The sequence below is a fragment of the Balaenoptera acutorostrata genome, chromosome 9 (assembly GCF_949987535.1).
Source record: "Balaenoptera acutorostrata chromosome 9, mBalAcu1.1, whole genome shotgun sequence".
In the NCBI taxonomy this organism is placed as follows: Eukaryota; Metazoa; Chordata; class Mammalia; order Artiodactyla; family Balaenopteridae; genus Balaenoptera; species Balaenoptera acutorostrata.
In genome coordinates this window covers 79,579,501-79,596,832 of record NC_080072.1, presented here as the reverse complement: position 1 = coordinate 79,596,832, position 17,332 = coordinate 79,579,501, and the positions used below count along the sequence as shown (strand labels likewise).

Below are 17,332 nucleotides of genomic sequence, written 5' to 3'. Positions count from 1 at the left end.
ATGAAAAGTGTAAGTTCCAAGTTCAATAACATATCGACTTAGAGAATCTGATGGTGCAAAGGGGAAGAACTTCCACACTTCGGTGGCAGTGGTTGGCAGAGCAGACTAAGTAGTATAAAGCTGTCAGGAATTTCAGTCTTCCTACTTGAAGGAAAAGAAACTAACCAACTCACATCTCACAGAATCAGAATGTTAATCATAAGAGACATTAACTTATGTCTTTGCAACTCACGTTTCTCCTGGACATAAAGGTAGCCTTCCATCGTCCACTGGCTGGGTGGTCTGTAATCTTGACTGGCAGATTTCATCCTTTGCATCAACCGCTCTACCTCTTGTCGCGTACTTTCAAAATTATTCCTTGTCTTAAGTAAACAGAAACAACAATTTCATTCATTGTTTTCTACCAGTTTTGAGGAACCTCCAGCCTAAAGTTTCAAAACTGCAAATGGTGCAAAGGATAACCTTGATTCTTTCAGGACCGTTCACCATATCCACAACCCTCTCCGTTGAATCCTATGCTCTAATTTTGAATTACTTTAGTGAAACTTTGCTGAATGACCTTCTGCATGTTTTCTTTGAATCTGTGTGTGTGTGTGTTTCATCCAACTTCCCACTTAACATTACCTAGGGGGACAACTTATAGTTTTACAAATACGCAAAACTAATTAAATAGAATTTTATATGCCATAATACCTAAGGTAAAAAGGAAGATACACAGGGACTTAATTTCTTTTGGGGGTTAAAATAAATCCACATACTTTTGATATATGTGGCACTTACCAAGAAAAAAGTTCATCACTTTTATTCCAAACACTTTTTTGAAGACGTATCACTTAGCTTGTTTTTCAGAAATCCTAATACAGTTATCAAGAAGTCAGTGCGTAAATTAACTCATAAAAATGAATAGGTTTCCAAGTTCTAACTTCTTCTATTGTAAGAAGTAGCTTATTCACATGATAGCAAGTTTACTTAAGGGAAGACATAGAAAGCATAAGGCTTTTCTCTATGAAAATCAATTTTGTATTCAGGCCACATTATCTCAACAATATTCATTTGGAAACATAAAAATCATCACCACCCAACTCTAAGATTTTGTTATGGCCCCTACTAAAAGACCTGAATCTCAAAGTAAGTTAAGAAAGTTTTCTTAGTTGCCACTTTTGCCGCTTTTCCCTTTTAAACATGAGGATCAGAATTTTTTCTAATACTTTACCTGTCTCCTGTTCTCAAATCCCAGGAATCTTACTGTAATTGCATTTAATATGGAAATAAATAATAAAAATACTTTGGATTTTATAATTTTCCCTTTTAATATTTACTGAAAAATCCCAAATGCATTCCATATTGAAAAACAATGGAATGAATTGAATGTGAAATCGATTCTGCTAGAAAATCTAGGTTAAATAAAAAGCTAAACTCGAAACACAGGTGGAATAAATCCAATCACATATTTATCATGGGACACTCCAACTCCATATTTCTATTTGCTGTACATCTTCATAATGGCAAGAATCAGGTAAGGAGTGAAAGGCATGCTTTTTATAGAAAATTAAGTGAAACCTTCACAAATTATTTTAGCTATAGAGTACTAGACAGGGTTTCAGAAATAACTTTTCATTTATACAAAATCCTCAACAATTAAGATTTTGTTATTTGTCATATTTGATAATGCAGAAATGGATTGGCTAACTTTTTTTTTAAGTGTAACTGGTGTTCAGCATACGTAAATCAGAATTTGTCTAACTATGCAATCAGATATTAAAAGGATTGATTGGAGAACTTTACAAAATAAACCCTGACAGAAATAGATAGGATGTTTGTAAATAATTCTCCCTGTAGCTTTAAAGCAGCTGTTATGAATGCTTCAAAACCACATTTAAATTTATTTTTACAAAACACTAAATATCAGCTATATAACAGTACAACTTCAGGGAGGAAAGGGACAGCGTGAAAGTCTACCTGTTCATTTCACAAATATAGAAATGCTGCCCTCTCAGGAAATACAACTTGCCTAAGTTCACCCAGTAAAAAAATGAAAACACTAGATAAAGGCAAAAGCTTCCAAGGTTTCTGCACCTCAGATATTTTTATTTTTATGAAATTTGCCAGTTTATATTTATCTAACTCTAAAGAGTTAATAAGATTAACTCTTTCCTGGCATACTTTCAACCAGCAACTATAAAAAAAATAATAATACATTTATTAAGTGGTTTTTCTAAATGAGTGAGCTTTTTTTGTACTTAGTTAAGTTTTTGAAAGATTCCAAGGTTCAATTTGGTCATAACTCAGTTGCCCTGGGATCATCTTATTCACTAAGGAGAGGCAGTGAGAACAGGTATAGTCTTACATTCTGCAAGTTGAACTGCAGCTGTTGTTTATATGGTGCAAATTCCTGGGCGAGTTCATATCCCTCGTGGTAAAAAGTAAATAAACCCTGAAGGAATGACAAAAGCTGCAAAAATAAAGAGATAAAAAAGAAACCATGAAAACGTGCTTTTTAAAAATGATGATCAAATATAATAAATTACAGAAATTATATTTCATTCTAATCTCTCAAGCTAACAAATTTTGAATCTCCTTAGCTAAGTAGGCACTAGAATTATGGATGTGAAACAGAAGACATGGAAGTTAATTTTTACTTCCTTTTTGGTAGACGTGATTTAATATTTAAGTCTTGTCATGGACAGGTGTCAAGTCAAGTACTCTAATCTTCCAATGCACTGACGAAATATCCAGGAGAGAACATTAATGGGGATAAAGACCACAGGAACATAGAAGAGATTCTAACCAAAATAGGAAGAGATTCTAACCAAATTCAAACATGTGCAGATGTGAGGAAGACTAAACCAGTAAATTAGAGATAAAAGTACCCAAGGAAAGGAATAAGGATGGCCAGATGAAATTAAGAAAAATATCACAAGGTGGCAGTACTGGTTTGGGTATTAAACAGACAACACTTAAGCAAGCAGCAGGAAGAACTCAAAACAGAGGGAAGAGTTGAGCAAAAACATGGAGCTAGATACAGATCTTTCATGTAAGAGTTAGAGTAAAATCTCCTTTAGAAAAGCACAATTTCTACGATCCTAGCCTTCTAATCCCAAATTCATATGCGCTTATTTATGACGTTCTTATTTGTAAAGCAAGAGCAGCTCTCCATAGAGTTACAGGACACAGTTGTTTGTATGAAATGTTATAACTGAAAAATAATTTACTTAAATTTTTTCATTTAATTCACTGGGATTTTATTCCACAGACATGTCCACCAATTCAATCTCATCCATAACTTCTTCCTACAATAAAGTTAGAAAATATTTTTGAGAAGTGGCTAATGTTTTTCTAATTCAAATAGCATAATATGTCTGTAAACTATTATTTTAAATTAAGGAAGAAACACAATTTGAAACCATTTTCATATGTGAATAACATCCTGTCATTTCCTCTGTCTGGGGAAGAAGGAAGATTCAGCTAAGCATCAACTGGTATGTGTGTTATGATTTCCAACAGTTAAATACTGATTCTACAATGACCTAATGCTCTTCTTCCTATAACAAGTCAACTTCTTACAAAATTATGTTCGTTTTGGAAAGCATATACTTTCAAATTGGTTTTAAGTTGTTATATTTTAAAGAATTTCCTTCACTTGTTCAACAGTTCCTGATAATGTGTCCAAATGTATTGTTTGCAAATTTCAGAACTATTTTACACTGTCAATGTTACAACAATAATTATTATCAAAACTAAAATTCAATAGCTTATCCTTTACTAAAAGGATGCTATATTTGTTAAATTATCCAATAATTTAAGATATATAGTTTGCACATACTGTGGCCCAATTAAAAAGAACTGTATCTTAAAATAGGATTAAAATTACCTTTAATTAACTGAGGCTTGGATATGTAATTTAGAGATTTTCAGAGACAAAATAAGAAAATATTTTTGAAGTATTTAGGCCTTCTAAGTATCTGAATAATAGTTTATGAAGTTGTTGGAAGGAGTATTGTTTAATTTTTTAATGTCTATAATTAGCCCACAATTAAACTGTTTTATTAAGAACTGGATGCCATAAAAGAAAGATACTATTCTAATATCATGCTAAGTCCAAAGAATCTAACTTATGAAGAAGATACTTTAAGAATACCTGCAATAAATATTCCTATGAAACACCCAATCCCCTGAGATTCATCTCCTATTGGCAACTTCTGGTAAAATTCAGATTCACTTAGTAGCAAACAAATATGTTTTAATCTCACAATGCATGCTGAGCACCCACTAGGAACAGCACAGTTCTTTGGGAGGTACAGAAAAATTATATACAAAGAGCCATCTATCTTTTACTTTTGTCCCACATCTACTTTGGAAGTAGTATTTGGGAAAGTTTAATAAAGACAGCATGTATGAAGTAACTGCCTCTAGATGGTAGCAAAGTTAAACATTTCTTAGGTTTGAATATATACTCATTTATTTCATCCTCAATAAATTCCATGATGTTAAATTAAGGAAACTTAATAGGACAGCCTGACAATCTTTAAGAATTGCATCTCCCACGTGTCATTTTCTCTGTTCAATGTGCCTGAGTTGGTGGAGTGGTGGGAGAAAGACTACTGTCTCAGCTTACCTTAAAGTAAACCTGGCTTTTAAATAACGGTAACAATCACTACAAACTACTAGATAGATTAGGTTTTAATATTAAGAAAGGCACTTTTATCATCAGGACAAACTCATATAGCATTTCATTATTCCCAAGGGCTTTAGAATCAAATGACTTCTCCACTCCAAAAACCTGACCAAATGTAAAAACTGATACTGCCTTTATAGATAATCATTTAGCAAAACCCATTACAAGTCAGTAAGGGAACAGCTATTCATAATTTCCCAGCCCATTAATCACCAGGTTTCAAGCCTTAAGGGCCCACAGTTACCAGTGATACTGTGAATAGCAAAGTGAAAAAAGGTGTCGGGGTTTAGCATGGGAGTGAGGGGCAGACCTCCGAAGCAATTTGAAGTAATTCCAGTAATTCCAGATGATTGCTGTCCAAACTGAGCAGCACTGGGGTAATCAACACAGTGCGATATTGGAACAAGGACAGACATAGAAATCAGTGGAGGAGAGCTGAGAGTCTAGAAGTAAACCCATACATCTATGGTCAACTTATTTTCCACAGGGGTGCCAAGACCATACAGTGGATAAAGAATAGTCTTTTCAACAAAGAATTCTTGGACCACTGGATAGCCACATGCAAAAGAATGGAGTTGGACACCTATGTCACACCACAGACAAAAACGAACTAAAACTGGGTGAACCGAATGGTATGTGTATTATTATACAACCCAATAAGGCTGTTTTATTAAAACAATAAAAACAAACACTTATACACAGAGCATCACAATGCACTAAAAGAAATCAAAATCTTATACAGATGTTTACATTTGGCCGCTGAAATCTCTAAGAAGATTGGAAAAGCAGCACAAAGGCAAGGCATCAATTTTCATCCTGTACAGGTGTCTGGCCTGCAAGTTACTGCTGTAGTCTCTGCTATTCTTTACTTGGAGGAACAGAAACATGTTAGAGGACAGCTTCAGAATGACTACAGAGTGCTTTAAGTCTAATGCATGGACGCTCAGAGGAGTTTATTGAATGGAAATGAAAAAGTATCAAAATCTAACCCAATAAATGAGAAAACTGAAGAAAAAAAAGAGAGTCAAGGATGGAAAGTGGTCAGTCAACTGTGGCTTAGGGAGACAACTTTTAAAAGAGGGTGATGAAAGAAGGATGGGAGAACAAATGAATGAATGAATAGATATGTACATAGATTCAATTAATTTAAAGAGCCAAAATTTTTTGAATTCATGGCTATATACTGCCTCAGCAGTAGAGTCTCACTGGAGTTTCTGAAGGTAAGAATTTCTAAGATCTCAAGGGGATGGAATTCAGATGAAGTAGCAATAGGGAGAGGTAAAATTCTGTGGTAAAGGAACAAAACAAGGAAGAACAGTCAGCTTATCTTTTCAACTAAATGGGAATGAAGAAGGTAATGTGGCCATTGATGTGATTAAGCCCAGCAGAAGCTACGTTTAGACCAGGCCTTTACATGATGGATTTTTTTTTTTTTAATTTTGGTTGGTCAGTTTTTTGTTTTTTTAATTTTTAATATTTTAATTTATTTTTAAAAATTTTTATTGGAGTATAGTTGATTTACAATGTTGTGTTAGTTTCAGGTATATAGCAAAGTGAATCAGTTATACATATACATATATCCACTCTTTTTTAGATTCTTCTCCCATATATGAAGTACAAGGGGATGAGTTAGCCAAACACATAGAAGGCATTTTTCTTACTTTTCCAAAATTCTATTCACTATCTAACTGCTATTATAAATTTCAGATGTTCAATGACAGTATCTAGAACTAAATCCAAAAACCAACACAGTTTTTATTTAAAAATATACGAGCTGAGGAGAGCTTTATTGTTTCATTTTTATAGAATGATTGCACTTAGGTTTTCAGCAGGATAGAAATATAACCTTTAGTCCTACAGTGTTTTTTTTTTTTTTTAATGACGTTATCTTATATTCTCACTTTAATTTACCCTAACTTAAACTTTCTACATTAAGGCTAACCAATCATATTGAAAAAGAACACAAAAGGTTTGACTTTCAAGACCTGAAAGTCTATATACTATCTGATAGTCTTTTTTAACTTAGCAAGTAGCTGGTGTTCAGTCTCAAAATTATTCAAACTTTTTAGAGAACCCACAAAGCATTTTATAGTATACTTCATGATATAATAAGTTAAAAAACTAAAGCATGTTAACTAAATTACCTAAAATTTTCTTCAAAAAATGATTTAAAATTAAATTCAGCAGAATAAGGGAAGAGGATCAAAAGCAGTGTGCTTTAGTTTATATTTAATAGTTTATTTTCATTTATCATATGAATTTTAAACATAATTCAAAAAGACTAAAATGAAGTCTAAAGAACACGCTAAAATGAAAATGTTCTTACGGAATTTAGATGTATACTTTGAAGCATGTTAAAATTAAAAATGTGTTTTTAAAAAAGCTTTATCTGGCTTTGAAGCCACACTAATAAATGATTCATCAATACTGTTTTCATATCTAGTAATAACAGTCCATGTGAGAGCTCACACTAGCTGATACCTTGCTGATGTTAATAATGAACCAGGCAATTACTCTGTGCATTACCTGTGTCGGTTGAGACTCATCACAATCCTGGGAACTACATACAAATTTTATCCCTGATTGACAGATAAAAACCTGAGGCACACAGAATTTGAAAAGCGTGCCAAATTCACACAGTTATTAAGACTGAAGCCAAATTCCATCTTATCGTCACTCAGCCATTATACTTTTCTGTCTCTACATGGAAAGTGGCCAGTCACCTGTGGCCTGGGGAGACAACTTAAAACAGGATGATGAAAGAAGGATGGAAGAACAGGTGAATGAATGGACAGGTATGTGCCCTGACTCAAGTACCTTTACCAAAGTAAAGGTCAATCTCTTACTTTCTTTTTCTAATTTTAAGGAATCAAAATAGCTTTACAATCCAATTTTCTAGGGTCATCCATTTTATTTGGTCAGAGCAAGTATTAAGAAGAACTAATTTTTGTAATCAAGTAGCCATTAAGGCAGTAGGTGGTACAAAACAGTAACTTCAGACTTGGGTTCTCGATTCCTGGTTCTCCCCCTCTTTAGGTTTGTGACCTCAGGCAACTAATAATCTTTCTGTGACTTAACTTCCTCATCTGGAAGGATAACAGCTACCAATAATAAAGCCGTGGTGGGGTTCATGTGGGAGAACACAGAAAACATGGGACACATAGTAGTTGCTCACAAAACATTAGTCCCAACTAAGTACTCTCAAAGGCTATAATCAAAACATACACCAACTGCAGCTGAATGAACCATAAAGGAGTTGTCATAAAAAGATTCTTTTGGTTTTCTGAATCACAAACTTTCATGTCCCATAACAGACTTCTGAGACACTGGGGTTAAACTCTCTTATGTAGGTTGTTCATGTTCAGCTACTTCTCAAACTTTTTCTCCTAATCCCTCAAAATTCTCAGAAGCTCCAGGCAACTCTGAGAAGTAGGAGGATCTTAACGATCAAGAGTCAGGAGATGATGTTTCTCTCTTGCTGATCTCTTTTCCCCCATTACAGACCTGAACTCAAATATCTTTTCGGCAAATCTGAAAGGTTACAGCTAGGACTGCTGGACAGAAATATAATGTGAACCACAAATGCAAACCAATGTGAAATTTTTAACTTTCTGGTAGTCACAAGAAATTTAAACCAAGTGAAATTTAATATTTTGACACAATGTAGTCAAAAGATTATCATTTCAACGTGTAATCAATATAGAAGAGGTTTTAATGATATTTCACATGCTTTTAAAATATTTTTTTGTACTAAAGCCTTTTCAATCTAGTATCTATTTCACACTTGGAGCACATCTTAATCTACACTAGTCTCATTTCAAGGGCTTGATAGACAAACACAAGTAGTTGCTACCATACTGGGTAGTACGGGTCTAAAATCATGAGTTAGCTACCATCACTTTCTAAATAAAATATGATAGATAAACAGAGGGGAAAAAAGGCCATTAAGATCACATAGCTAATGGAGAACTGAGTTTAAAAAGCTGGCTTTCTGTATACTTCAAAAATAATAATTTATAAAATATATATAAATGCCCCCTCTTTTTTCCTTGTATTAGACCTAGATTCTCCTTAGAATAATGACACCGTAGGAACATCTATTCCTAATATCATCTGAATATTCTGTAGAAGTTTTATCATAAGTACAAATTGACCCTTAAACAATTTGGGAATTAAGGACGCCTACACACACACACACACACACACACACACACACACACACACACACACAACCTTTGCAACTCTGTATATAACTTTACAGTCCTGCCTTGGTACGTTCTGCATCTTCAGACTCAACCAACCAGCAGATTGTGTAGTACTGCGGTACTTACTGAAAAATATCCAAATATAAGTGGGATCCACAAAGTTCAAACTCATGTTGTTCAAAGATCAACTGTCATAGGATCTTGACATTAATTGAAACAATGTAAAATTAGCTCAAATGATCATCATAAAGTAAGGATATTATTTAATGGGAATCACCAGGACTATTTATATTTTCTACTTGATATCATACAATCTGTATGAGATTAGTTGCATCCCTAAAGTATTTTGCTTTACTCTAATGCTTATTTGTTAAATAAATCTCAGCTAAACTAGCATAGACTGCTTCATTTCTGCAATATAAAACTTTATGCAACAGGAATTGGATTTCTGCAGGAAAAAAACTGCAAAGATATTAAAGTATCCTCATGTTCTTTTATGTTTATAGCTCCTCCGGGCTTTGTTTTTGAAATTTTAAAAGCTTTTTTCCTGCAAATTGATTTGTAAATGCATAACCTAAAGAGCAACATGCCCATGTTCTATTGCTCCCATTTCTATTCTTCTCAACATTGGGGTGGAAATTAAGTAAAACCCCGTGGATGAGACTTTGTGGCTGGAAATGAGAAGGAGACTAAACTGACAGTACTATTTGGTTTGGCCAGACATTCTAATAGGAAAAATCCAGCAGCCAGGAAAATATTTTGGAAGAAGGACAATTTTAACATCGACCTTGATTGTGGTGTCACCAGAAAGGCATGCATTACAGAAGACTTATCAGACCATCCCAGTTCGGGATACAGTAGAGGGAGAGAAGAAAACACATTTCAATTGAAGGACAATTTCCATTTCTCTTCCTATATTATCACAAGAATTCATAAATTCTTATCATTCCTTCTGTGACCTATGAGCAAACAATTTTACAACGTTTTCTTTATATACCTGATGTCATCTTACAGAATGGTCTAGTTCACTGTTCCCAGACAGGATGGGCTATAAGAGAGGCTCAGATGGGGAAATAGGCTACCTGCATACCTCTCCAGAGAGAGAGAGGTACTACAGGTGTAAAAGGATCATTCCAGGTGTGAGGAAGAACCACAGAGAAGATGAGCACAGTATCTGAAGGGAATGGGAACAGGTAATGAAGGAGTATGAAGGAAAACCATCAGAATTAATGGGGGCATTCTAACAAAGAGCTAAAATTCAGAAATTCCAAGAGGCAGGCCATAAAGAGGAAGTTTGCCAGCAAGGAGAGAGGCTTCAAAAACCATGATAGACTTCAGAGGCAGGACTTATTACTCCATGAGAAGGGGAGTAGGAATTTTAAGCATTAGTCATCTTCGTTGACTAGGGCTTATTAGGCTGACTAGTTGTCCATGAACCACAGATGAGTTTCGGAGAGCCCCCCAAAAAAGTTTAATCAGATCCTCAAAGCATCTGCTAAATAAGAGGTTATCAGTTCACCCTAAGGGGTTTAAGGACTTAGCTCTTTGGCAAACGGAACTTGGAGTCAAGGCTGTCATCCCAAATAGAGGGTTAAAGTTAAATTCCTGAGCCTGTGGTGTGGCCTCTGGTTCCTTAAATCCTTCTAGCTGAAGGGCTCGCCTTAGAAACTTGCCAAGTGTCCAGCAGACTGTCAGGTGGCTCCAGCTGAAGGGAGAGGAGTGAAGCAGAGGTGCTGGGAGCCAGGCAGAGGCTGATGACTCTTCCCAGACTCTGCTCTGTCTCAGTTTCCCATCATCTTTAGGGAATCACTGATGGGTTTTCATCAGGAAATAAAATTTTCAAATATATTTTGAAATGGATCTTCCCTTCTCCATGTCACCTCCACTAAAATAGGAATAGGGTATTTTATTTCCCATTATAAATAGATTTTTTATAAACTGACATAGGAAGAAAAGTATGGCTTAAATTATATATTTGATTTCTTACATATTTTATGATAGCTACTCCATCATCACATGGGAACTGAGCACTATCTTGGCTATAGAACTCACCCTTATTCATCATAGATGATACCTCATGAAGATGCCTACTCAGGCAATATTGTAACATATTAGGGTATTACTTGGGAAAAAAATGCTAAGAAAATGAAGTAAGCTTATAAAGACCAGCCACCTGTTCTTTTTCTATAATGCAGTTTACATTAGGGAATCCATTACTTTTTACACTGACTTAGGAAAATAAATGACTTCACTGGAAAGTCAGGCAGGTCCCAGCCTTGCAAGGAAGCAGGGTGGAACGAAGGAAGAAATACAGCCTTACCTCTTCTCCCTTCAACTAAAGGTTTGGTAAATGGGTCACTTTAGTGGTAAGGTATATTCCCTTAGGTATATGTAATATACATGCCTTAATTTTTAATTTTAGGTTTTTTAAATCAATAGGCTATTCTTAGGGCAGTTTTAGGTTTATAGAAAAATTGAGCAGAAATTATAGAATTTATAATATGTATAAAATAGATAATAAGAGCCTGCTGTATAAAAAATAAATAAAATAAAATTTAAAAATTCAAAAAAAAAGAAATTATAGAGTTCACATACACCCCCTTGGCCCCTACCCACACAGAGTTCCCATTATTAACATCTTGCGTCAGTGTGGTACATTGGTTACAAGTGATAACCCAATATTGACATATTATTATTAAAGTTCATAGTTTACATTACAGTTCACTCTTGGTATTGTAAGTGTTATGAGTTTTGACAAGTGTATAATGAATAACATGTATCCACCATTATAGTGTCCTATAGATTAGTTTCATTGCCCTAAAGTGCTCTGTGCTCCATCTACTCACCCTCCCCCACTCCTCTCCCTCCTTTTATTTTTAAAAAACATAATTTTCAACAGAAAAAAATGCAAATTTTGTTTCAGAGATGTACTGTACCTACTATTTTATAGGGAAAATAAATCTTACCGGTTCGACAAATTCAAACTTCTTTTTTTCTTGAACCTCTTGAATTTTAAAGACATATTCTAGTGATGCCTCATAGAAGTTTTGATGCTCTCGGTCAATCTGTGTATCTGCCTAAAAAGCACAAAAAAGGCAAATCATGACGCAGGGAGCGATTACTGAAGGTTCTCTGTTAGAGAGGAACTCAAATCCTGTTTTACTCTAAAATCTTTTGTAAAAAATTAAGTCCTTCAAAAAGTTTGAATATAGCAATTATTATGTCTTGGGAATACAGAGGCTAGGAAAACACAGTCCTTGCCCTCAAGAGCTTATAGTGTTTTGAACGGGAAGAAAAATGCATACACACACACACACACACACACACACACACACAGAGCAAGCACACAACATTCATTACATTAAAAAATTATTATAAAAGGGGTATGTAAAAATATATGAAAATCTATGGGAATCACAAGAAAGAGACTAAATTCTGGGAGAAAATGGTGGTGTTCTGAGTTGAATCTTAAGATAAATAACTGGCCGTGAAGAGTCAAAGATAAAAAAGAGTTTACTCCCATGAAAAAGTAAAAAGGCATGAAAGAGTCTGCCTTCAGAGTAAGTAAGTGGAAGGAAGGAGGGAGAAGCAAGGCTGGAATCACACTATAAAAGATCATGAAAACTGCATAATGTTTGGATTTAATTGAGGAAGAATCATCTGAGATTATTTTTGTGTATGGTGTTAGGGAGTGTTCTAATTTCATTCTTTTACATGTAGCTGTCCAGTTTTCCCAGCACCACTTATTGAAGAGGCTGTCTTTTCTCCATTGTATATTCTTGCCTCCTTCATCAAAAATAAGGTGACCATATGTGTGTGGGTTTATCTCTGGGCTTTCTATCCTGTTCCATTGATCTATATTTCTGTTTTTGTGCCAGTCCCATACTGTCTTGATGACTGTAGCTTTGTAGTATAGTCTGAAGTCCGGGAGCCTGATTCCTCCAGCTCCGTTTTTCTTTCTCAAGATTGCTTTGGCTATTTGGGGTCTTTTGTGTTTCCATACAAATTGTGAATTTTTTTGTTCTAGTTCTGTGAAAAATGCCATTGGTAGTTTGATAGGGATTGCATTGAATCTGTAGATTGCTTTGAGTAGTATACACTACCAAATGTAAAATAGATAGCTAGTGGGAAGCAGCCACATGTCACAGGGAGATCAGCTTGGTGCTTTGTGACCACCTAGATGGGTAGGACAGGGAGGATGGGAGGGAGACGCAAGAGGGAGGAGATATAGGAATATATGTATACGTATAGCTGATTCACTTTGTTATAAAGCAGAAACTAACACACCATTGTAAAGCAATTATACTCCAATAAAGATGTTAAAAAAAATCATCTGAGAATATTAAACAGCAGAGCCACATATTAGGTAAACTCTTACAGAGATAATACTGGTAACAGAGCCCCCAAATGCAAAGGTTCCAAGCAATAAATCATGCTCCATCAATGCCATGTACATTCTCTTCCCACTTCTATGCCCACCATCGTCCTTGGATGCTGTCTTTAACAACTGACTTTGGTTTAGTAGGGAGGCATGATTTTACTTTCGTTGCCCAGCTACACACTCCTCACTGCCAGCTGAGATTACTAAAAGCAGATGAAAAGAATGGCCTCTCTGGAATACTAAGTATCTGCCAACAACAATTTGGGAATAGGACATTGTTTTGTAGCCATTTTACAATGATAATTTAACAAACAAAAGCTTAAAGAAAGATAAAATTAGGTTTGCTGGCTTAGCATCGCATCTTAAAACTTCATTTGAAAGAAAGACCTTTAAAAATAATTATATATACTTACTACTTGCTGTGCAATTATTTATATAATTTAAAATGGCCCAATATTATAAGCAACTCAGTAGGGATTTTTAAACTTGAGAATTTCAAGTTTATAAACTAATATATGAGAAGAACACATAAATCAGGTAAGAAATTTGGACCAGAAGCTTCTCAGCACCCAAAGTCATTATTCCACACAAATCATACATATTTTCTTTTTACCACTGCTTAGAGGAACACACTACGTATAGAACAAACGGTAAGGGGGTACAGGTGGTGGTATGCTAATAAATGTTTAACAATTGGCTCTCTTGCAGGTGGGGGAGCGTGTCTGATTTGCAGTATTTGCTGGTTTCTGTGGTAAAATATTCCCAAAATAGCCAGCTCCAAATCACAAACACAACATCACTGAACAAGTGATGAGAAAGAGATGAAGAAATCAGCTCTCCAAGAGAAAGCTTCAGTACACCATTGGGTGTAAAGGATGCAAGAATAATTTCAGTCTCAGAGATAACAGTCTATTCCACAAGTTATTTCTGAAGCTTTCATTTACTTTAAAAGATAGTCTTTGTGTCAACCAGCACACAGGAACAAACTAGAATGTTGAGACATCTTAGAGCCTAAAATGATTATTTCTGGTCAACAAAGCTGTGCAGAAAAAGTTAGCAGAGCAGGCATGAATACTATCCATTGAAAGGCCTGCTTACAAGGTTGGCCCTTGGCTGGCATATGGGAATGTGGATTTTGGGAGGGTTCCCACCAGCCTAACTGATAAGAGTAGTTCACTATGCTGAAACTGTGCAAACAATATGGTTTATTTTGAACACCTGCTTTCTTTCTGGGAGTCTGGAATTTGGGTACATGACGAGCAGAGGGTGCCTATACGACCAGCCCCCAGTAAAAACCATGGGCACTCAGTCTATGAGTTTCTAGTAGACCACATTTCACACATGTTGTCACGACTCATTGCTGGGGGAATTAAGTCCTATGTGCCTCCACTGGGAGAGGATTCTTGGAATTTTGTGCCTGGTTTCCCCTAGACTTCAACAACTAAATTCAATATACCGAATCTGCTTTGAAAGGTCATCTAGAATGCACAGTGCTAAAAGAATACAATAGCTTAATTCTTTTCTTCAGTACAAGATTTAGAAAGACATTCTTTTACCTCAGACGAATTCCTTTAGTACTCAAGCTCATAGTGTGTAGCAGACACTTACTTACATACCCACTAGCAACTGTCATATATTTTGTACTGGAGAAGTAGAATAACTATGTAATTTATTGTCTAAACTTTTAAAACTGAAAGGGATTAGTAATTATTCCAGAACAACAGGTATAAGCTGTTATTTATGTGGCAAAGTCATCCTAGTAAGAAACCAAGTTAATTACATAAGAAAACCACATAGTTCTGTAGGTACCTAACTTCTTCCCCAACCATAATAAGCTGTCTCAATTCAAAATAGAGGAAAAAGGCTCAGGTGATATTTGCTGAATCATTCCCAGAGGAGAAAGGATTTAAGCTGGATGCTGAAGAATGGAGAGGTTAGAGTACATGGAGATAAAAGAAGAGTTTCGGTGAGGGAATAAAGTCAGGAGAAGTTATGTTTTGGTAGATAGATCGAAAGGGTTGGTTTGAAACAGTCAGAAATGAGAATTGAGGCAAAATAGGGAGAATGAGTGCAAATGTCATCCTATAAACCATGCAAAAGCTTGAGGAGGGTGTGGACAAGATCAGAGGTGAACCTGAAGAAGATTAAAGTGAGGACAGTGTAGAATGTGTTGATTCAATGGTAAAGCTGGGTGCATGTGAGTATAAGGAGAGCTCTTATTTGATAAGGGTAAAGGTGTTTGGTATATCCTAGAAAGAGAAGTTGAAGGATATGGGTGTGAGAAGCAAGGGGGGAAAAAAAAAAGTCAAAGATAACTTTGACACAAGAAATAATACCAGCATTAACAGAATTAAAGAAGTGAGAAGCAGGAGCAAATCTGAGAAAATGTGTGAGATTTCACATGTGTCACTAAGGTGTTGTAGTCTGAAGTCCTGGTAACCAGTCAGTGGACAGTGCAAAGGTGGTCAGGTATGATGGTGGGAGATACTCGCCGAGATGTTACAGACAATATGGAAGGAGCAGAGCTAGCAGGGGCACAAACTGAAGGATAAGAATAGAGCTATAAGGTAGAACCTGAGGGATTCCCTTCACTCAGGAAGTGGCAAGAAGAAGAACATTTTGAAAGAGTATTTAGTGATAGATAGAAACCCAAACTCTGGGTTCCTAAAAGGAATCCCTTTACTTTTTTCCTAACTATAAAAGTAATACATATTCATTACTATAAGTTTATTCATTGTTCATTATTATAACAGGAAAATGTAAAGAAAATAAAAATTGCAGCCCCACTATCAATATTTTGATGTGTAACATGCACACAAACACAAACTTACTTCAAAAAACCTGAATAATAGTGTACATTCTGGTTTAAATCCTGGGTTTTTTTTTTTTTTCCTCTTAAGCTAAAAAATATTTCCAAATGTCTTTGAATGATTTTCCAAATAAAACTTTTCACAGCCATATCAATTCCATTTTTGGCCAAGCTATATTTGTATATTTATCCCAATCATTCTTTTGTGCCATTTCAGATGTTTCTAAAATTTGCATTGTGAATAACTCTTGGATCAACATATTTACACAATTTATTTTTATGCTTATTTCTGATCATTTCTTTAGGGAAAATTTCTATCAATAAAATCACTTCAACTATCTTGTACATATAACATTGATTGAAATATGATATCAAATTTACCTCAAAAGTTATTGAATGATTTCATATTCCCACCAGAAAAGTAAATGTGTGCTCAGTTTCCCATACCTTCACTAACAATGGATATTATATTTTAAGAAAATAAAATAACATGCTGCTACTATTATTAAATTGTAGTTTTTAATACATGTGACATTGAAACTTACAATATTTATTATGGTTTATATTTCTTCTTTGATGAAGTGCCCTTTCATATTCTTACCCAATTTTTTCCACTAAAGTCTTTATCTTTTTCACACTGATTTGCAAACACATCTTATATATAAGAGATGGTTATCCTGTGTCATATATTGTATAAATTTCCTAACACTTTGCCTTTTTTTTTTTTTTTAACACTTTGCCTTTTATTTTGATTTAATTTTTTTTTGAAATAGATTACTTTCATGCATTCTGGTCTTTCTACATTTCCTTTATGATCTCTTCCTCTTATTTTATGCTTAGAAAGAAATTATCCATTCACATATCAAATATTACTTTTTTTCATCTACTGTAAAGCCCATAATTTTGACGAGTCTCGTTCCAATTCTGTTTGCTCCAGTGGTCCATCTAGTTGATGGCCTTGGAGCTTTACCAACACAAGCTGACCCCTAATTCAGTCCTGGTAATGGGCAGTCACTTATTTTCCATGAGCAAAATGAACAAAGAGTCAGCGGTGCCAGTAAGAAGGCACAGAGGGGTCTTTCTGAGAACTTAATAGGCTTGGTGCTGACAGAAGGACCAGAGCTGCTCTGGAAGGGAACAGATGACATTTAATGCCATGTTACGGAATTAAATACGTGTGCGGCAGCATTGCCCTATAACAGTTTTGACTCCTGGAAGGATAGAGGAATAAATAAAAAGCAAGCTACGTTTTTCCTTGTCTA

At 35.1% G+C, this 17,332-nt stretch overlaps 1 protein-coding gene across 2 annotated transcripts in view; it reads right to left on the bottom strand.

The window, feature by feature from the left end:
- ARHGAP42 (Rho GTPase activating protein 42) overlaps positions 1 to 17,332 on the bottom strand; it is a 298,470-nt gene that overhangs the window by 71,849 nt on the left and 209,289 nt on the right. For both annotated transcript variants that reach the window (XM_057552511.1, XM_007191210.2), the window contains exons 6-8: positions 11,847 to 11,957; positions 2,348 to 2,452; positions 233 to 362 (exon numbers count right to left, since the gene is read on the bottom strand). In XM_057552511.1, the coding sequence (XP_057408494.1) occupies positions 233 to 362; positions 2,348 to 2,452; positions 11,847 to 11,957 (346 nt within the window). The remainder of the gene's footprint in view (positions 1 to 232; positions 363 to 2,347; positions 2,453 to 11,846; positions 11,958 to 17,332) is intronic.